The sequence below is a fragment of the Zalophus californianus genome, chromosome 6 (assembly GCF_009762305.2).
Source record: "Zalophus californianus isolate mZalCal1 chromosome 6, mZalCal1.pri.v2, whole genome shotgun sequence".
In the NCBI taxonomy this organism is placed as follows: domain Eukaryota; kingdom Metazoa; phylum Chordata; class Mammalia; order Carnivora; family Otariidae; genus Zalophus; species Zalophus californianus.
The window spans coordinates 12,422,172-12,443,929 of NC_045600.1; the positions used below are offsets into that span (position 1 = coordinate 12,422,172).

The following is a 21,758-nucleotide window of genomic DNA, read 5'->3' on the forward strand; positions in this document are numbered from 1 at the left end:
AAATCTAGTACTAGCTGAGATAGTATGGAATTAAAGTATAACACCATCTTAGTTAAAAATAGTGATGGAAAAAATTTGAACAGGTTATCAGGAAGGTCTCTGCCACCTCCTGTGGTTGGTCTTTGGGTAAATTTCTTAAATCAGTCTCAATTACAAAATGAGGTAAGATAACATCTGAGGTTCTTTCCAAGTTCTGTACTGACTTACCCAGATTAGTATCCTAGGAGACAACCTCTTTAATCTTTTTTGAAATAATGCATATTAAATTCTGTGTGTCTGTATGGGATATCGTCAGATAATAGGTGTTTCTTTTAAAGCTCTGCATTTACCTTTTTAAATAACTGAATCATTTCCTGTGTCTTTAAAACATGAAAGCTTTATCTTAATTGTCTGTCACCTTCATTTGAGAGGTTGTAGAACCTTAACCTCTAAAGGTAAGATTTTAAAACTTTTAAATGAAGGGTTTAAAACTCGTAAATGAAGGGTTTGCAAACTATGGTCCATATCTGTTTTTATAAATAAAGTTTTTTTTTTGAACATAGCCACGCTCATTTGCATATTGTCTGTGGCTGTTTCCTACTGTAATAACAGCTGAATAGTTGTGGTAGAGACCACATGGTCCACAAAGCCTAATACACACAGTGTGGCCCTTAAATAAACTTAGGAAATCAGGCCTTGCCAAAATAGAATCTTCCTCTATAAATCCCCAGTTTATTCTTTAATAGTTTGGTTATTCCTTCTCTCTTTTAAAAAAAATACCGTTGCCAGTACCATCTTTCCTTTTTCCAGTTAGTGCAATTTATATTCTACAGTATCTGAAAATTATGTTTTAATATACTCTTCCATTAGCATAAATTTATCCTTTGATTTAACAGGAGGATGAAAAATTTCTGACAGATTTGTTTGCACAACTAACAGATGAAGCAACAGATGAGGAAAAAAGACAGGAATTGGTAAGAAATTTGATACTTAGGAAAGGCAAAAAGCTAAAACAACAGATCTTTAATATATTCACTTGTCCTTTTCCTTATTTTAGGTTAACTTTTTAAAAGAATTTTGTGCGTTTTCCCAAACGCTACAACCTCAAAACAGAGATGCTTTTTTCAAGACTTTGTCAAATATGGGCATATTACCAGCTTTAGAAGTCATCCTTGTAAGTTTGTTTCTCCTAATATTTAATTACCATTACATATTTTTAATTTTTATTTTTTAAGATTTTATTTATTTGATAGCACGAGCAGGGGGAGGGGCACAGAGGGAGAGGGAAAAGCAGACTCCCTGCTGAGCATGACCCTGAGATTGTGACCTGACCCAAAGGCAGCCGCTTAACTGCATGAGCCAGCTGGGCGCCCCAATTACCATTATATTTTTAATCCACAAAAATACATCTTTATGTTATGTGCAAGTGTTTGACTACAGCCAGTATTTATTATTAGCTGTGTATTACATTAAGTAAAAAAGCTGTAAAATTCTAGTATATTAGAGAGTCCTTACACATTACTGTAAGAATATTCAGAGGGATTTTGCATACTTTTATTTATTTTTTTTATTTTAAAGATTTTATTTATTTATTTGAGAGAGAGAGAGAACGAGAGATAGAAAGCACGAGAGGGAAGAGGGCCAGAGGGAGAAGCAGACTCCCTGCTGAGCAGGAAGCCCGATGTGGGACTCGATCCCGGGACTCCAGGATCATGACCTGAGCCGAAGGCAGTCGCTTAACCAACTGAGCCACCCAGGCGCCCCGGATTTTGCATACTTTTAATAATAAACTGTTAATTTTGCAGTCTGTTGAAATGTTAAGAAAAGTAAACGAATAAAAGAAAGTAACTTTATCCATTGAACAAGTTTTATATGCCAAACTTCCTTAACCTCTCTTACTACACTGTTTTCTTATAATTTGTTAGATTTTGGATTTACATAGCTATAAGGTCTGTATTTTGATAATTATAGGAGAAATAAGTGCTTTTTATCTGCAGGGCATGGATGATACACAGGTGCGAAGTGCTGCTACTGATATATTCTCATACTTGGTTGAATATAATCCATCCATGGTACGAGAGTTTGTCATGCAGGAGGCACAACAGAATGATGATGTAAGTAAGAAGTTAACAGAGCAAAAAATAACCAACAAGGTAAATATTATTTGCACTAACAGTAAGTATTTATACATGGGGAGCAATAACTGTATTTATTATTTATTTTTTAAGATTTAATTAGCTGATATTTGGGGAAAGTGTAACCAGAATGTCAAATGGCTTATTTTTCCCTGAATTGGCTCCTATCTCAGTTTACAGATTGTGTCTTACAGCAGTTGTTAATGCTCAACTTGTGTCTTTTTAAGTTTCTGAGATCACGTTTCTTAATTCTGTCATTAACTTGATACGTTGTCTTGTTTTAATCATTTAATCAATAAATTGTTTTATATGTGGAATTATAAGTAACTTCCCTAGGAAAACACTGACTTTGCTAGGGATAGATTCTTAAAATCACCAAGAATGAAGGAATGAAGCACAGTCCCTTGGAAAAGTATTTAGGGTACTTTCTTTACTGCCTAACCATAAGGAACAAGCTGTTGCCTTGTTCATACACACACATCAGTTTTAAAGTAAGTGAGGGAATCTTTCCTGATAATGTGAAGGGTACTCTTGGCATATATGGTACATCGCTTATGCAGCAGCCCCAAATGTGTGTGCTCTTCTGTTTTAGAACATTAAACCAATGATACCGATTTTTTTTTTCCTCCTTCCCCCAAGGAAGGAGGAAAAATCTTACAAGTAACTGTTAAGAATAAACTGATATATTTTGCCCTCAACTGCATCTTAAAAGGGGAGGGGGGCATCCTCTTGGGGAAAAAAAAAAATCTATGCACAATTCTTATTGTAAGTTTACAGAATGAGAAAGTAGACTTCTGCCTTTAAAAAAATCTTAATGTGTTATGTCAAAGTGAAGTGCAATGCCTAGTAACTTCTGTATTTAAGGTTTTTGGGTGTTGTGTTTTGTTTTTTTAATTGCCAGGATAAGTAGAAAAGTACCAGTTTCAACTGTTGAATATTATGTCACATTTTTCTTTAATAGTCATCCAGAAAACCAAAATACCTGTATTAATTTAAAATAAAGGCTATTCTTGCTGGCCCTGAAATCCACTAGTTGAACATACAGTGATGTACTTCGCTCACATGCAGTAGGCCTCTGGATTCCCAGTCTCAATCTTTAGGTCCATCCTACCACTGCATATACAGACAAAGCAGAGATTTCCTCCCTGCATCCCTTTCTGTTTGTAGTTACTCCTTGGGCCAGGAACACCAGTCATAGAGCCTCAGGAAAACTAGTAATCAATTTTCGGTGACATTTGGAATCTCTGTAACAGATTTGTCCTCTGTGCTTATTTAAGTACCATAATCTTGTTTCCTCTAATTTCACACATTTGGGTACCAACTAAATTTACTTTAAATGGAAACTGTGTGTCATTTCCATTAATGGAGAACAGATACAGATCTTACTTGCCACGCCATAAATAGAAGGACTTTATAGAAATGCAGTGAAAGCAGAACAATGGCGTAAATTCTAGCTAAATATTCTATTAAACTGAAGGTCCGTTAGCTTTCTTCAGAAGGGGGATCTTGTTACCAAGAAGTGTAAAGATTAGTGGCAAACAAAGCTAGTTTTTGCTTTAATCAAAAGAGACTTAAAGATAATAGAGAAAGAAACTTTCTTTTCTGTATTACTTATGAATAAATGTGCCTGTACCACACTTTAGGGAAACACTGCCATATATGCTATTAAAGAAGTTAGTCGTTTCATTTTGATCGCAGTTAACAAGACAGCTAGAGCTAGGTGTAATGCTGTAACGTCATAGTATGTGCTTTGCCATTCTGATAATAAGTGATCCTTACTGTGTGTACTTTTCTCACCAGGATATTTTGCTCATCAACCTCATTATAGAACATATGATTTGTGATACAGACCCTGAACTTGGAGGAGCAGTCCAACTTATGGGCCTGCTTCGAACTTTAGTTGACCCAGAAAACATGTTAGCTACTGCCAATGTAAGCCACGGGCATTTTTCTCTTTTTCATACTAGTACGTTGTTTATTGCTGGTAGGAACCAGTGCAGTTAAAATTCATGAAAGTGTTTTTGATTCCTTAGAAAACAGAGAAGACTGAATTTCTGGGTTTCTTTTACAAGCACTGTATGCATGTTCTCACCGCTCCCTTACTGGCAAATACAACAGAAGAGAAGCCTAGCAAAGGTAAGAGACTGCAGGGTGGCAGTGAGGCTCTGTGTTCTCGGGTCTAAGACTCAGGGTGGGTTTAGTTAACACACAAGGTGTAATGTATTTTCTCAAAAAAGGTGTCCGAGGTAGAATCTAAAGTGCGATAATTGGAGATAAAAAATGTAAAAATGGAGATAATTGTTGCTTTTAGAATTTAAAAACAATTTTCTGTTAAAGCAATATTTACATAGGTTAAATAAGTGGAAGTAATTGTGAAAAAATTTTAAGTTATTTGCGCTCCAGATGTGTAGAGCAGAGCTGCTTACTATTAACCTTTTTTTTTGCATTGAGGATTATTCGTAGGTTAAGGATTATTATTATTTCTGCATTTTATTCCTTTAGCTTTAGCTTGCATAGTGTGTGTTTAATTCAGAAGGTAGTTTTAGAGTCTTCAGTGGGAAATCCCCTATTGACATTTCAAGAATACTGTTTTGCCATATGAATTACCAGTATAGCATAACTTAAAACAGCACTTAGAAAGTAAATGTTAAATTTATCCTTTTTTGTGATCTAGAATCACATCTTGGAAACGTGATACTCATTTTTCCTGTCTACTTTATTCATATTAGGTGAAGCTTGAGGCTCCTTTCCAAACACAGATATTTAGTTCTTCAAACATTTATTAAAAAACAAAAACAAAAACCCCATTGTCTGGAAGGTACTGTGCTATATAATCTTTAGGGGCTAAATGGGGGGAATAAAAAAGTGAGTAAAATACTTCCAGAGGCTTGCTGCCTGGTGAGGAAGAAAAGTAAGCCAATAATTATAATCCAGTGTGGATTCATTCTATATAATAAAGGACATTGGAATCATAAGAGCAGAGAGAGGAATTCCACCAAAGACTAGATGGGATCTTTCCGGATCTCCAGTGCTGTGTGTACATCTTATGAGGGCTGTGTTAAGACACGGTAGAGCGTTTTTGCACTTGGGAATAAAGCAGATTTAATAGATTTGTGTCCCAGCTCTGCCTTATTATTCAGACTTAGGTTTTGTGAAAAAAATTTGTCAGAGTTAAGAAAATGTGTAAAGCACAATTCTTGGGGCACATGGTAGGGATTCGGTGTTTGTTCCCTTTTCCTTAAGTTTAAAATTTGGGGTCAACAGAAAGGATTTTACTTGGTTGGAATTTGGATACTTAAATTTAGAAAGGGAAAGAATATTTAGTCATTAAATTGTGTTTTGTTTTTAGATGATTTTCAGACTGCCCAGTTGTTGGCACTTGTACTGGAATTGTTAACATTTTGTGTGGAGCACCATACCTACCATATAAAGAACTACATTATTAATAAGGACATCCTCCGGAGAGTGCTGGTTCTTATGGCCTCCAAACATGCTTTCTTGGCATTATGTAAGTGTTGCTTCTGATAGAATTATTACTTATATCTTATCATGTTGTTGGTACCTTTGGGTCTTATTACCTGAAAAGAAAAGATCACTGATTTCAGGTCAAGGAGACCTAGATTCTAACAGGAAACTACGCCAATTATGTAGTTTTGCCAGAGTTGGAGATAATTTTCCTCATTTGCATCTTTCCCCACATACAGCAAAGGCTCAGTGTGTATCCACAAAATATGTTAAAGTATTCTATTCCACTATAAAAATGGTACCTAAGATCATTTTACCTCAGTTACTTTTTTAGTACTGCCTTCCTCATTACAAATTAGGAATTTTTGTGAGTCTTATTAAATCATGAAGAACATTTTTGTAATTTGGAAACTCTATAGCTAATAGCACTGAGTTGCTAAAACATATTGGGAGTTAGAATGCCCAGCACAAGTGTCTGTAGATGGTCTATTCATTAACTGCACAAATATTTTTTCTCCACCTTATTGAGATACATTTGACATAAAACATTTTGTTACCTCAGATATTTTAGAGCAAGGGTGCCAAACTTCAGAAGTGACCAGATCTACCCTGCGCTCTTTACACGGCCTGCAAGCTGAAAAGTAGTTTTTAGGTTTCTTAAAGGGTTTAAAAAAAACCCCAGAAAACAAGTAGAGGCCATATGTGGCCTATGAAGCCTAAAATGTGTACATGTAAACCATATTTATGGGTAAAGTTTGTCAACTCTTAGAGCTGATATGTTCTTGGTTATATATTTTTTTCAAAACTTAACTGTGTTCTTAAGGCCCTAGTTTGTTGAAGTAAAACAAGTTTCAGAATTGGAAATAGGTTATTTAAGAATATTCTTGAGCACAGCAGCCAGCCTTCTTTGGTAAGTTGACAGACCAAGTTTGGGGGGGTACCTTAGAGGCTCAATAAAATATGTCTGCTGGTAACTTCTGTCTTTTGGTTTCTATAGGTAAGTTTGGTTGTTTGACGGCATCACAGTCATTCACTGTTTAGAGGCCTGAACATATATATCCATTTTTGCTATTTTTTAACTTCATTTACAGTTTATTTACTTAATGGATTTTTTAAGATACCCTAAAATTATGAAAACATGGTTTATAAGGATGTTTCTGATGTTGATTTGCTCTACAGTATTTTATCTTTAATATTAGAAATAGGTATCCTTCTAAAAACATTAAACTTTCAGGGTAACAGTTATAGTTGCCTTAGTTTTTCTGGCTAATGTACACACTGCAGGAGGGACCAGGAATACATGTATTCATGGTATATTTTCATTTTCCAACTTTCAGATATGTAGTGCAGTTACTTTTCTGTTGCTTGCCCAGGAACTTTGATGTTACCTTAGTATTCTTTTTCAGCCAAAAGTAACAGGTAGCATTTTGTGGCATTAACCTAGACTGCTAAGGACAGCAAAAATAAATGGATTATTTTGGTTCTACTATATTAATATCCATGAGCTTAGCATTTGCAAAAGAAAGACTTTTAAGCTCATATTCATTTTCCTTATATACCTACTAGAGCAAAAGAGAGCCCCATGTTGAGAGGGAGTTTGTAACATTTCTTTCATGTCAACACAAAGTTTTTGTTCAAGTGTGGGAAAGGGAAGTTAGGACAGAGTGGAAAAACTAAATGAATAAGTTAATCAGTTTTATTTCGATAAATGTATTAAACACCTGCTACCATATTTTATCAGTTTTAAGCAGTATCGTAGCCAATGAGGTTTATCCGAGGTGCGATTATTGCTAAACTCTGCATTTTAGATATTTATCATCTCTCAAGGTGAGTCTTACAATTAATGGCATGTCATTGTAATTGATAGTTCTGTTTGGTTTTCTTAGCAGTAGAGAAAGTTTTTTGCAGTCAGGGGCATCTTAGATTTGATGAAGATGCTAGATACCTGGAAATTACAAGGAAAACACAGACCATTAAGACCTGGACTCAGCTATCAAGGGGTTTTGAGTTCATTAGGAGGAGATAGTCATGGAAAAATCAAAATGTCAAAAGTACTATATTGAGGTGTGTTTGGAAGCATAGTGGAAATAATTTATTCCTACATGAATGAGTCAGATCAGGAAAATTTCACAGGAGAGGTAAACTGGGTTGTGTCTTGGTCCTGGGAGAATGTGACATTCTTGGTTGAAGGCACAGTTGACACACAGATGTGGGGAAAGCATAGCATGATAATGGTTTGGTGTAGGGAGAACACACGAATCCAGTAGGAGAATGCAGGAAAGGATAGTTCAGTTCATCTCATTATTTTGCTTGCAGTATTATAAAGAAATTTTCTCAACAACTTAATGACAACTATGAAGATACACTTTATAAGGAAGGATTATATTGTAGGAAACTAAGCATGTTAACAAAGTTTTAGTTATTTTTTTTTATTGTTTGGTTCAACGATAACTCAGTTTGGAAAATGCTGACTCTTAAAATGATTCTATGTGGCTGTCTTCCCAGATTGAGAACATGAGTAGTTTCTGGAAGAAGATGCCAGTCATTAGGAATGAGCACTCTAGGACTGGCTGTAAGAGTTTTTGATCAAGTATTTTTAAAAGAGCTAAGTGGGAGATTTAGGATATTTTCAGTCTTCTAAGATTATACACTGAAAATATTAGGTGTAGTGTTTAAGGGAGGGTTTCATAAGGAAGTTTAGTGCCCAGTTGTAAGGAAAAAAGATGAGTGGTTAAATCTAAACAGTTTGGGGACTTAACAGAACGTCTCATTTTTTATATCTGATGCTTATTAGAATGCTTTTATCCTATTGAAAGACAGCGAATCAGGTCCACAGGTGAGACACCAGCAGTCCTTTCAAAATGTAGGTCTTTATAAGGTTAGATATATACATACGCCAGTTTTAGCAGTCTTATTTCTTTCCTTGGCCTTTCAGGATTCATGTTGTCTAGTCTTGTTAAAAATATGGAAATCTATGACAGGAATGAAATAAAGAAAAATTTTATCATAGATGCTTTTATTCAGCCGTAAGTTATGTATGAGGCAAAAAGTCTCAACTTGTGACATGAAATCTCATGTTGTGTTAATGTAAAGATGAATTATTTGTTTTAGAGATGATTGAAACAAAGCACCAGAGATTCCTGACATGTTAATGAAGGTTAGAGATAAGGGAAGCAGAGTGCACTTTACATTGGAAGTCCTACAGTTCTGCCAATGTGACCTATCCCAAAAGCTTTCTCTCATTTCCTTTGAGCGGTTTGACTTCATAGAGCTCACTGGTAAATTTCTGAAAGCAACTTTTATTTAGCAGCAAGTAGTGGTTGGCTATTCTTGATGCAGGTTTCTTTTGGGAGAGGGATTTGAATGGAAATAACCCAGTTCTGGATATAAATAAATAGGGGCAGATGGAAATGAGGAGCAAAACAAAGACCGTTAGAACCATCTCTGTCTACACTGGCAGTTTCTGGACAGAACTGCTCTGGAGGAGAGAGTGGTGCCACCGCATACCTTGGTCTTAGGGAATTCTAGGAAGGGAGTTTCTTTTCACTTACCCTAGGAACTGCATGCAGCCCACAGGGTTCAGCTAGTGTGTGTTATGGTAGGACACAAGTCTCCACGAAGCCTGCATAGTTGGAGTACCAACTCTTTAAAATAACAGCTCTTGCCTTAATTACTAAAAACTTCACATTTGGCCTGAGCTCGGAAGTATTGATTTCTATTCTAACAAATGGAACTGCCTTCATTAGTTCCTTTGTCAAGTGACATTACAAAACAGCCAAACTCTAAAATCACTGTTTTGGGAAGATAAACCCTTGTTAGGCTTTGACTTAACACACAGGTGCCTCTTACTGTTTAAAATGTCTTATTTGACCATGCTTATGTATTTGGAAATAATTCAGTAGAGTTTAAAAAAATGCAATTACTATTCTATAAATTATTTTGAAACTCCCTGCCCAGAGTGTCACTTTAGAAAGAGACACTCTTAAATAAGTTGCATTGTTAAGGCAGTTTATAGCCAACTGTACCTAATTGGGCATTCACTTGTGGACCTCTTTTCTGCCAACTAAAGAAACATTGAGCTGCTTTACTCCTCTGCCTTCCCACCCAGAAACCGTGTCACCATGGTTGCCTGGCTACCTGCTCATGAAGGACTTGATTAATAACAAATTGGCAATTTAACGAGCCACTTCCATGATCTCCAAAGAAACCAAAATACAAACACAATATTTAATCTTGCCAACCGAAGACGATGTGACTGCATGAAGTGAGTATGCTTTTTTGAACTGTTTACAATAAGTGGGGCATTAACTTACTGACAAACTCCATGTAGGTAAAGAGGGCTTTGTCTAGCTGTCGAGTATATTTGGATCTTGACGAATGGTGACTAAGTAACTCCCCATACCTCAAGATGTAAATATACCTTTTAATCTGTAAGTTAAAGCCTAATTAATTGTAAAAAGGAAAATTAGGAAAAAAATTAAAAAGCATACTCGCTGCAATAAGCATAGAGGACCACATTTTAAACACAACATCCTCTAAATTTATTTCTACACTATGGGAAGGCAAGTTTTGGGTCTTGCAGAGTTTTGTGGGTTTATAGTAGTTCTCCGAACCATCCACAAACCAACCAACGTAAACCCAGAACTCTAATGCAAAATAGTAAGAGTGTCCAAAAATAACAAAGATCAAAATTATACAGTGGATTGCCCTAATAAAACAATGGTTTTTCTCTTGTTTTTAAGGTGTATGTAAAAAGGATATATTTATAATTTTCTCATCTTAAGTAGTATGAAGTTAATTCATATGTTAGCCCTATTTTAGATCTTATTTTAGATGTAAAGTACATTTTGGTCTCTAGTAAATTCCAGAGTTTTTCTGGCTCTCCAAGACTTGTGTTCTATAATGACATACACTACTTCTAGGGTACGTTTTTCTGATAACCATTTTGCAGTCCTTATCTTTAGGTTCATGCTTCTGGAAGCAGTAACATATCACTGCACGAAGAATTTTATTAAGCAGGTCTTTTTTAATAAGTCTAAAATATGGAAGTGTGTATGTAATTTGAACAATAATGCCTCTGTGTTTCAGGTGCTCTTCGTTTTAAGAGAAAGATTATTGGATTAAAAGATGAGTTTTATAACCGCTACATAATGAAAAGTTTTTTGTTTGAACCAGTAGTCAAAGCATTTCTCAACAACGGATCCCGCTACAATCTGATGAACTCTGCCATTATAGAGATGTTTGAATTTATTAGAGTGGTAGGTTCTGTATTGTTGGAATGTTGGTTTTAATTGTTCGAGAATATTGAATATGCATTATTGATATTTTGGCTTATTTGAGATTATATTTGAAGAAAATTTTTAAAAGAAGCTTGTAGGAATTTAGTTCAAAGTAATGAAAACCAAAACAATCTCTCGGCAGCTGTGAATCCTTCGTAGGATGGCATGAACGAAAACTGATCTAACACTGTCCTGGTACTCAATTCATTTTAAGAAAGTAGAATGACAGTTGATAGAAAGTATTTGATATGGTTTTATTGTTTTGTTTTTAACTCCAAGGTTTTCTGACTGGACTTTGTCCTCTATATTAAGAACAGTTTTTTTTTTTTTTTTAATTTTATTTATTTATTTGACAGAGACACAACAAGAGGGGGAACACAAGCAGGGGGAGTGGGAGAGGGAGAAGCAGGCTTCCCACAGAGCAGGGAGTCCGATGTGGGGCTCCATCCCAGGACCCTGGGATCATGACCTGAGCCGAAGGCAGACACTTAACGACTGAGCCACCCCGGGTGCCCCTTAAGAAAAATTTTGTAACAAACTTGATGCCTCTATAATTTTTAAGAACAATTTCATAACAAACTCGATTCTTTACTAATATAATAGAAGTCGACTTGTGGTTCTCCCACAACTGTGTGTCAGAATTATCTGTGGCATGCTTTTTTTTTTTTAATTATGGTAAAGTGTTTATCATGTAAACAGTGTTTATCATGTAAAATTTGCCTTTTTAAGTTTACAATTCCTTGGTATTAGGTACACTCACACTGTTGTGCAACTATCCCCACTGTCCATCTCTAGCACTTCCCTGTGATGTGCTGATCCCGACCCCACACTTACTTGAGTAAAAGACATCTGGGGTGGGACCTGGGCATTTACTTGAGGAAGACCCATAGTTAATTCTGAGACACAGCAAAAATCGGAGACTACGGAGTAGCCAGTTATGCCCATTTTCATTGTTTTGTTATCTCTGAGATTGGCTGATAATTTTATGACGTTAAACTGTTTTGGGCAGGTTTATGAATTGCCTACGATTAAGCCTGTCTTGCTAAAATAACATTTTTCCTATTGTATTTTTCATTACAATTCTTTTCTGTAGGAAGATATAAAATCATTAACTGCTCATGTCATTGAAAATTACTGGAAAGCACTGGAAGATGTAGATTATGTACAGACATTTAAAGGACTGAAACTGAGATTTGAACAACAAAGAGAAAGGCAGGATAATCCCAAACTTGACAGGTAAATTACCACATTTTTTAATTTATTCATTCAAGTTGTATGGTGGTGCCTCTTTTTGCTTGTTTCGTATTATTTGGCTTGGCTGGGGGAGGGGATGAGCAGTGGTTGTAGCTTTGTGTAATGGCCAATATGAATATTTTCCTGAAGGTGTGTGTGGTGTTAGTAGGATCTGTAGACTCTTCCTCAGGCATATATTAAGTTAGATAATGAAAAAGAAAACCCAACCACTTACGTGGTAGTGGGGCTTCATGTGTCCAAAAGTAAAATCAAAATAGGGTATATTTTAAAGTCCATGAATTAGGACTTGTTCATTTCTGATGTTAAGTTTAATAACTGATCCATAATAGTACAGTTTCCATAATAGTTTGATTCCACTAGTTAACACTAGAAATGGTGGAGTGTTTAGTTCTATGAAAAGTCTGGTTCTTCATTAGCCTCTCTGTATATAAATCTGTCATCTCCTTGATCTATTAAAGATCTAATTTGGAGCACCATTTGAAGACTAAGAGTGTCTTTGGATAAGTCTCTTTACTTTTTTTTATTTTTAAGATTTTATTTATTAGAGCACAGGGGAGAGGGAGAAGCAGACTCCCTGCTGAGCCGGGAGCCTGATGAGGGACTTGATCCCAGGACCCTGAGATCACAACCTAAGCTGAAGGCAGACGTTAACCAACTGAGCCACCCAGGCGCCCCGAGTCTATTTACTTTCTTCTCTTTACCCCTAGTATGCGTTCCATTTTGAGGAATCATAGATACCGAAGAGATGCCAGAACACTAGAAGACGAAGAAGAGATGTGGTTTAACACAGATGAAGATGACATGGAAGACGGAGAAGCTGTCGTGTCTCCATCTGACAAAACTAAAAATGATGATGACATTATGGATCCAATAAGTAAATTCATGGAAAGGAAGAAATGTATGTTGAAAAGATGGGCAAGGAAAAATGGTGGCTTTCCCACTCTAGGCTTATTCTGTATTTCTTGACAAAATGAGTATCTCCTTTGTCATGACAGATTTTAGAGACTTTGCTGCTTTCTAGAATGTGAATTAATAGCCGTGGGTCAAAGTGTGGACCAAATTTTCTTAATCTGACTTGACCCGGGAGAAATACCTTATTTCAGGAAGGGGAGGGACACTGAATACTGAAGGTCTCGTTCCTTCTCAGTAGTGAACTGCACTTGTTTTTCCCTAGCAGGGGAGTGAGCTAGTTAAGTGTGGTTTAGTGCCACCTCATTTGGGGGGATTAAAGAGGATGGGTGACAACTATTGACAATATTCTTATTTTTAGTAAAAGAAAGTGAGGAAAAAGAGGTGCTTCTGAAAACGAATCTTTCTGGTCGGCAGAGCCCAAGTTTCAAGCTTTCCCTCTCTAGTGGAACCAAGACTTCTCTCACCAGCCAGTCACCTGCAACCAGTCTGCCTGGTTCGCCAGGCTCCCCGGGATCCCCAGGCTCTCCAGGCTCTCCTGGCTCTGTCCCTAAAAGTACATCTCAGACGGCAGCTATTACTACCAAGGTACATTCTGACTTCAGGCCTCTCTCATAGCACCTTTCTCAAAAGTAATTGTGACTAAGATTTCCTTTGGTTACCGTCTCCTGGAACTGATCTAACCTTTCTGAGCGAGAGATAATAATTCTCCCACTACTACCTGAATGTATGGAAAACTTGAGCACTTTCTCAAAGGTTTTTATAACCAACACAAAAGGCTAAATGAATTATTTTGGTGATTTGCATTTTAGAACTCAGGTTCAGATTTGTGCCAGAACATTTACAGAAATTTTAAAGTTATTCTTTACCAACTTTCCCAATTAATACCCAGCTAAAAGACTTGTGTGGAGGAAAGATCAATAACTGGACACTTGTTACACTGTTTTGTCAAGCAAGATTTATAAAAAAGAATTAACCACCTATCGTTAACATTTCGTAAGAAAGGATCACAATTTTAACACCAAAAATGTGGACAAGACATAATCTCAGAATAAAAACCAATTCTTTTCACTACCTCCTACTGTCCTGGACTAGCAGTTAACAGACTGGCATTTGGGAGGGGTTGACCTAAACCAGGAATATAGTGCCCCCTACACAGTTCCTTTTACTCTGACATGAGCATGAGACCCATGAGGGCTAAGAAGGGAATCGATGTTAAAGTGAAGGTGCAGGCTGAGGGCAGAGCAGGGTGAATTCTTCCACAGCCACCCACACAGAAGAGCTACAGTGGTTTCTGGCGAAGGTAGGGGTATAAAAGGATGCCAGGAGGAAAGGCAGAATCGCCTTCCTAACTTCTTGGTCTGCCCTTATTTCTATCTGTGGTAGTTTTCAAGATTTTGCTAATGCATTGTTAAGTCTTAGAAAAATGGTAATTATTAAATTGAAAAGGTTTTATCTCCTGGCTCATTTGCTAAATTTATAAACTAAATTTTATTACGGAAAATATAGGAAAAATAAAACGACTTTCAGTTGCATATAATCTCACCCTCCAGAAATAACCACATTTAGTATATGGGGGCGGGGGAAGGGTCTGTATTCTTTAACCTAGTGTTAAGGTTTGTTTTTTAGAAGCTACATTTGTCTTAACAGGGAGGCCTCGTGGGTCTGGTAGATTATCCCGATGATGATGAAGATGACGACGAGGATGAAGACAAGGAAGACACGCTACCATTGTCAAAGAAAGCAAAGTTTGAGTCCTAATACTGGCAACGGCCTATGATCAGTACCTGTTGAGAAAACTCGTTCTCCACCCCTCCCCCCTACAAAATCCACAACAAAGCAGTGGTCTCTTGTGAATGACTGAAACAGATCAGCCTCGCACACTTGACTTCTGCTCATCAAGTGCCAATTCAATGGAGCAGGAGGAGGGGATACTATACGTTTAGGGGAAAGACTTAAGCCTTTGAGCTCTCCAGCTTGGACCACACATTGCCCTTTTCTCAGGGAAGGAAATGGAAACAAAAAGCCAACAGGGCAGGGGTTTTGTAAGTGGAACTCTGGATTGACTGGTCAGTTGCTACAATCAATCAGAATATGATTTCTCGGACCATGTTTGAGACTCAGAAGAACAGGCTTTTGTGCCGTAATTCTTCTCCAGTTAAGAATGCCAGCAGTTTCTTTGTATGAAGAGACCTGCCTTTAAAATCACACGTTCTCAACATTTTAGTCACGCTACAACAGGTTCGGAAAACCTCTGGGGGAGGGGCGCATATAAAGTTTCCTCTTTTTTATCTGTTCCCTTTGCCCTTCAAACTGCAGATTTTTTTTTAAAGTGGGGATGTGTCCCTACTTGATTAAAGATTGAGTGGAATTCTAGATGTGGTCATTTGTGTCATAATTTTTTTGTTTCATTTTGTTTTTGATTTTTTTTTTCTCCCCCGAGTGTATGCTTAGTTGTTGAGTATATATATTTGGGACCATTAAAACTTTTTTTGATGTAATATAACCTAACGTTGTGCTGGTACCTGTTTTACCATGTGTAATTTTTGTTCACATCACAGTTCTTAATTTGTTTAGAGTTTTATGAAAGATGGTATAGTTTTTATTGACAAAAACAAAGTAATCTTACAACTATGTGCATACAAAAGCAATACTATTTTGTGACTAAATATTTTATATTAAAATTTACATCAGCAACTGTCGAGAATTCAGGGAAAGAGTGGAATTTAAAATTTCAACAGTTTTGTTAAACCTAGAAACGTGAAATTAGTATTCCAAAGAGATTCTGAAATTTCATATCTTGGGAAAATGACGGTACATTAAATCAAAATTGAGGCTGGATGATTTAAAAATAACATCTGACTTTTGAATAATAAAAAGAAAAGTGAAGAGTAAGAGAAACTGTACTAGTTGTATGTTTCTTTTTTTTTTTTTTTAAACCACTCCCTTTGGAATACCAGCTGGAGTTGAAAGTGGTGGTTCCTAATAAATACTTGGCCAAAGGACCATCAGATAATTCCCTTGTTACAACAGTATTTTTAAATAGGTTTTTATGGTCTTAGGTGTGCTAAAATTCTTTTAAGGAAATGAAAACAGATACTTTAATGTCACATTCCCTCACTTTTTTTTTATAAGCTTTTAGAACTTACTGAAGAATGTGTTTGCAAATGTGAATAAAAATCCATACCCAGGAAAGGATACTATTTTAAGTATCATCCACTTTGAGTGTCTAACAAGCACTGTGTGCTTCTGTCTTCTCTTTTGCTTTTAGTCCTCCGTAAATTTAAACGTGTGGTACCAAAAACAAGGTTACACTGAATAGCTGGATAGAAAACCAGAAAGTGGTAACTTGCTACAGTCACGAAATGAGTTATTGTTGGCTTTTTTAACAAATTTTAGGTGCATAATTAACTATAAGAGTTTAAGTGTATTTCAGTACAGCATAGCGCTACTTGTGAGTCCCAAGTTCTGGCTATTAATAATTGAAGTTAATCAAGTTATCTTGAAAATAAAGAGAAGAAAGATCTTAAGTTTAATTATATTACATCTTCCTTTGTGCCTTAACCACACTGACTTTTCTGGCTAGGCTCCTGGAACACTTAGTTGTCTTGGTATTCTGAGGGCTCTTGAGAAGAGGGGAGGAGCATCCCGTGTCTTCATAAATTCTGATCCAGTATTTAAAAAAAGTATTAACTATTGGTCCTCAACATGTAAGAGGTGCCCCTTCACTGATGACGGTTGCATTTTCTTAGCTGTTAATGATTACAGTTACTGAAGCAGAAAAGTGACACAAGTCACTGTAACAGAAATGAGGTCTAAAACAGCTTGTCATTTCACAGAGGGAGAACTTAGCAATAAATTGCTAGAAAGACAGCACCACTGGAACTGACAAGTCCACCTGATTCAGAAGTCTGTGGTGGTGAACAGATACTGTCTTGGTAATGTATGTAAATACCATGGTGTGAACAGTTAGAAATTATTTTCCATTTTAATGATAATGTATTGGTTCTGCTCATTTTGCAATGCTGAAAATGGAAAAAAATAATTTCACTTCCCATGTGATTACCCAACAACTTCTGACAAACACAGACTTATAATTAACTGCAGGAAACACCTTGATGTCCTGTCTTGCCCAGAAATGCTACCCTGGCATTTTTTCTTTCTTTCTTACAGAATTGAAGCCTGACTCTCTTTTCCTGACTACTCAAATCCTGCACATAATTTTCTCTAGAAGTCAATTTTTGTGAATTTGGAAATGAAGGAGAGGCATGGAATGGGGAAACATTCCTATTTTTGTTCTTAATTGATTTAAAGCAGTAGAGTTTGTAAAGTTTGCAAGATTAGAACAGCAAGCAGTTTAAACTGGAAGATATTTTTAAGTGGAAAACCTCAGTCAACAGAGTTCTATATTTACCATAAGTAACTTTAAAACTGCATTGTCTAAATCACTTTTGAAGGAAAATTCAAGACCTTCAAAATTCTTAATATACAAGGTTATATTAACTTTTTCTGCCCTAACATCCATTTTGAGCAAGAGGATTATAAAAACAAATTTTTATGGGATGCCTTTACACTGGGACGCTGAGAGAACATGAAGTGGGGCAATAGTAAGTATACTGTGATACCCAGTGGTAAACCAGTTTGATCCCTCTTTGGCTTTAATGCTTCGTCTTGGCTCTTGAGAATGATAATTAAAGGGAAACTACGTGTAGAACACCTCTCTTCAGATAGATAAATGTCTACTGGGGTCGGGTGTCTTGGTCCTTAAAATAGCTCTGGTTGGAGAGACCAGTTTCCTTGACCTTTTTGCTGTCCTAGCTAAGTTCTTCCGTGGACTCAGGGAATACATGATGCTCCAACATGATGCTAAGTGGCTTTTGGTTTAACTTATATTCCCACTATTTTAAAGAAACTGCTCTGGTGTATCACATTCTACCTACCGGTTGAATGGACCCTTTTCCATCCTTACCTTTCTTGACCCTTAGGTAAGAAATCCTAAAGCACATGGTGTTAACAGAGGCTAACGTGTGGAGAGTAGCAAATACTGCCTTTCTGTCCCCCCGACAGCTCCCCTCCTACCCCCTGAAAGTTGGGATTCTCTACCACCTCACCTTGGGTGCTCATCTTCCTAAGCTCCAGCCAGGGCACCTTCCTTTGCTATCGCTGACCCGATCATGCATGTTGTGCCCTAAAAGACTGCCTTAACCTATCCTGTGCCCCTCTGAATGCTCTTCTTCCTGCCTTGACTGCTGATAACCTTCTATTCATCTTTCAGCATTTGGAAGTGTGTCCCTGACACTGTTCTTCCTTGAGACAGGGGTTATATCCTTTTCAACTTTGTTTCCATAGTATCTAGCAGGGTACCTAGCCCTCAGATGGCCCTCTACAATGTTTACTGGGTGAATGAAAAAAAGACTGAGTAATGTGCACACAATATACAGACTGGGAAAGTCTTTTGGCTGATGCCCTTAGAATGTGGTTTTTTTTTTTTTAAGATTTTATTTATTTGAGAGAATGAGAGACAGCATGAGAGGGAAGAGGGTCAGAGGGAGAAGCAGGCTCCCCACTGAGCAGGGAGCCGGATGCGGGACTCGATCCCGGGACTCCAGGATCATGACCTGAGCCGAAGGCAGTCGCTCAACCGACTGAGCCACCCAGGTGCCCTTGGCTGATGCCCTTGGAGAGTCACGAGTTTGACTCATTCTTGACCATAAAATTCCCACTTCGTGGGTGGAAAGGCAGGACTTGAGGCCCTCTGTCCCGTCCTTTGTACCTTTGGGCCTTAGGTTAGTAATACCAACAAGGGGCAATTTTAAGTTCATAGAATTAACCCGTACTGAGTCATTTCAGCAACTCTTACACTTCTATGTAAGCTTTCCTGGTCTGTTCCTTGGCTCCAGCACCTTTAACTCATTAACTGTGTCTCTTACTGGGTCTTCAGATCATAGATCTTCATCTGTAAGTTCAGACCCCTGCCTTTTATCACTGGACCTAGCCATGAGCTACCAATTCCACAGAACGCTCACCTACTGGGATTGGACTTTATTATAATCTCATTCTCTTGTTAAACTTTTGTGTCTCGGTATATTTCTTGGAATGTGAGATCCTAAAAGGCCCAGATATATGTGTGATCCTCTTTGTGCGGCTATTAGTATAACACCACCGATGACAGGGAGGTAGATACGTAGATAGTAAATAGGTCGGGCAGAGATTTCCTGTGTAGAATCAATTGATACTTGTCCCAGGAACGATAAAGAGCCTGGAAAATGTGATCACCCAAAAATTATAGCACTTCATTTTAGCATGAAGTATCTTTCTACAGGAATCTGTTTCTGTTGCCTTACAGAAAAGAGATTAATCTTACTTTAATGTTATTGTAATTCATAAATTGCTACTTGAGGTTTGCTCACCCTAAATTGTAAAGCACTACTCAAGAGGAAGATAAGGAAATAATGAGACAGTTCAGTAACCAACCTCCAAGATGGTTCTGTTGGGTTTGCACTGTGAGGTGGGAGTCCCATCAAAACTAAGAGCCCAGAAAAATTTAGCTTTTAGGATTCCAGGGTGGCTTTCAAAAAGTTTAGGTAGAGAATGTGAGGAGTTGCTATTAGTGAAAACATTTCACCCAAATCCGCCCTGCCCCCACTGAAGCCTTTTGAGAACCTATTCTGGAAGGGTAATAGGGGTTGGGTGAGGTGGATAAAATAAACCAAAGAGGCTGAGGGAGGACTCAGAAAATTTCACAATCTTTGCTCCATGCGTGTTGACTGATCAATGGAGTCTAAGAGCAGATTTCCTGGTAGAAATTGGTGAAAAGTTGAGAACATAGACAAAGTATTATGGAAACAGCACAGTCAGAAAGGCCTGCGTTTGAATTCTCACTCTGCTACTAAGACCTCAGGCAAGTTCCTTGAGCCTTGGTTTCTCCATCTCTCTAATGGAAGTCACGTCACAACACAAGTGTGAGGACTGCAGAATAGATTCGTATGTGTGTTGTGTGGAGAGAGCGAGCGCGCAACTCCCAATGGTAGCTACTCAACGGACGGTAGCTAATGTGTTATATTAACACAGTCCACACCTGGAAGGAGATGGCCATGGTGTGGAACCCTCACAACCTGAAACTGCCTGTTTTTAGAAGTCACTCAATCTATGCAGTGTAGGGCTCAGTATACAATAGACTGGTTAAGAGTTTACATCCCAGAATGGCACAGTAAGGAGCTTAGCAAATCCTCCCTCAAAAAGCAATTTAAAAACTGGACAAAATTGTCAGAATGAACCATTTCAGGACTCTGGAAGTTAGCCAAAGACATACAACAAACTGAAAAAAGTTCACTCACGAATCTCAGTAAGAGGGGTGCCTCGGTGGCTCGGTTGAGCGTTCGACTCTGATTTCAGCTCAGGTCATGATCTCAGGGTCATGAGCTCAAGCTCCACGCCAGGCTCTGCGCTTAGCGGGGAGTCTGCTTCAGATTCTTTTTCTCCCTCTCTCTCTCTCCCACTTCCCCCGCCCCGGCCGCCAAATAAATAAATCTTAAAAAAAATCTGTAAGAACAGTGAACAGTCTGTGGCATTTTAGTCTGGGGTTACGCCCATCCCCACCCTCCCCCACTCCCTCAGCTCAACCTGCTAGTGGTCCTACCGGTGCAGGTCAGCTGTGAACACACTTTCATAACTGGAAGTGGCTCACTCGGAGTGCAGGAAAGCACACATACTTGGCTGTTCACAGAAACAGTAGCTTGACCAAGAAAAAAAAGATGATTCAAATTATTAAATTTAGAAATGAAAGACATTTGGTTGGGGCCACTGTTACCAACTTTACAGAAATAAAAAAAAAAATCCTTTATAGTTCTTAATTTTAGAGAGAGAGTGTGTGCACGCAAGCAGGGAGGGGCAGAGGGAGAGACAATCCGAAGCCGACTCTGCACTGAGTGGGAGCAGGGAGCCTGACGCGGGGCTCAATCCCATGACCACAAGATCATGACCTGAGCTGAAACCAAGAGTTGGATGTTTAACCGACTGAGCCACCCAGGCACCCCAATTATAAAGGAATGTTATGATTAACTGTATACCAATAAATTGACTAACTTAGATAAAATGGAAGATTCCTGAAAGACACAAACTACAGGAATTAACTCAAGAAGAAACAGGCAAAAATCTGAACAGACCAGTAATCAAAAACTTCCCAACAAAAGTCCAGTACCAGATGGCCACGCTGGTGAAGTCTACCAAACATTTAAAGAATAATATCAATTATCAAATTCTTCCACAAATCAGAAGAGGAAGGATCACTTCCAAACTCATTTTACAAGGCCCACATTGCCTTGATATCAAGATCAGACAAGGACACCACAAGAAAAGAAAAAAGACAAGCTAGTATCGCTGATGAGCACTGACACAAAAATCATCAACAAAATACATTATCAAACCAAATTCAACAATACGTTAGAAGGATCATACACCATGATCACCTGGGATTTATTCCAGGTATATAGGGATGGTTCAACATCCACAAATCAGTGTTATACATCAATAAAATGAAAGATAAAAATCACAGGATCATCTCCATGGATACAGAAAAAGTATTTGCCAAAATTCAACTGATTATGATTAAAACTTTCAGAAAAACAGGTATGTATATAGAGAAGACACGTCAACATAATAAATGCCACATATAACAAGCCCACAGCTAACATCGTGCTCAACGCTGAAAAGCTAAAAGCTCTTCCTCTGAGATCAG

At 37.6% G+C, this 21,758-nt stretch overlaps 1 protein-coding gene across 3 annotated transcripts in view; it reads left to right on the forward strand.

The window, feature by feature from the left end:
• Window positions 1–15,922, forward strand: part of PPP4R3A (protein phosphatase 4 regulatory subunit 3A) — a 37,464-nt gene extending 21,542 nt beyond the window's left edge. Inside the window, exons 5-15 of one of the 3 annotated variants that reach the window (XM_027569487.2) lie at window positions 876–953; window positions 1,037–1,153; window positions 1,977–2,132; window positions 3,915–4,046; window positions 4,148–4,250; window positions 5,464–5,622; window positions 10,668–10,837; window positions 11,952–12,094; window positions 12,820–13,010; window positions 13,383–13,609; window positions 14,672–15,922. In XM_027569487.2, coding sequence (XP_027425288.1) covers window positions 876–953; window positions 1,037–1,153; window positions 1,977–2,132; window positions 3,915–4,046; window positions 4,148–4,250; window positions 5,464–5,622; window positions 10,668–10,837; window positions 11,952–12,094; window positions 12,820–13,010; window positions 13,383–13,609; window positions 14,672–14,782 — 1,587 coding nt within the window. In that variant the 3' untranslated portion in view covers window positions 14,783–15,922. The remainder of the gene's footprint in view (window positions 1–875; window positions 954–1,036; window positions 1,154–1,976; window positions 2,133–3,914; window positions 4,047–4,147; window positions 4,251–5,463; window positions 5,623–10,667; window positions 10,838–11,951; window positions 12,095–12,819; window positions 13,011–13,382; window positions 13,610–14,671) is intronic. The other 2 variants (XM_027569488.2, XM_027569489.2) reach the window with 2 other exon arrangements.
• Window positions 15,923–21,758: the final 5,836 nt, after the last annotated feature.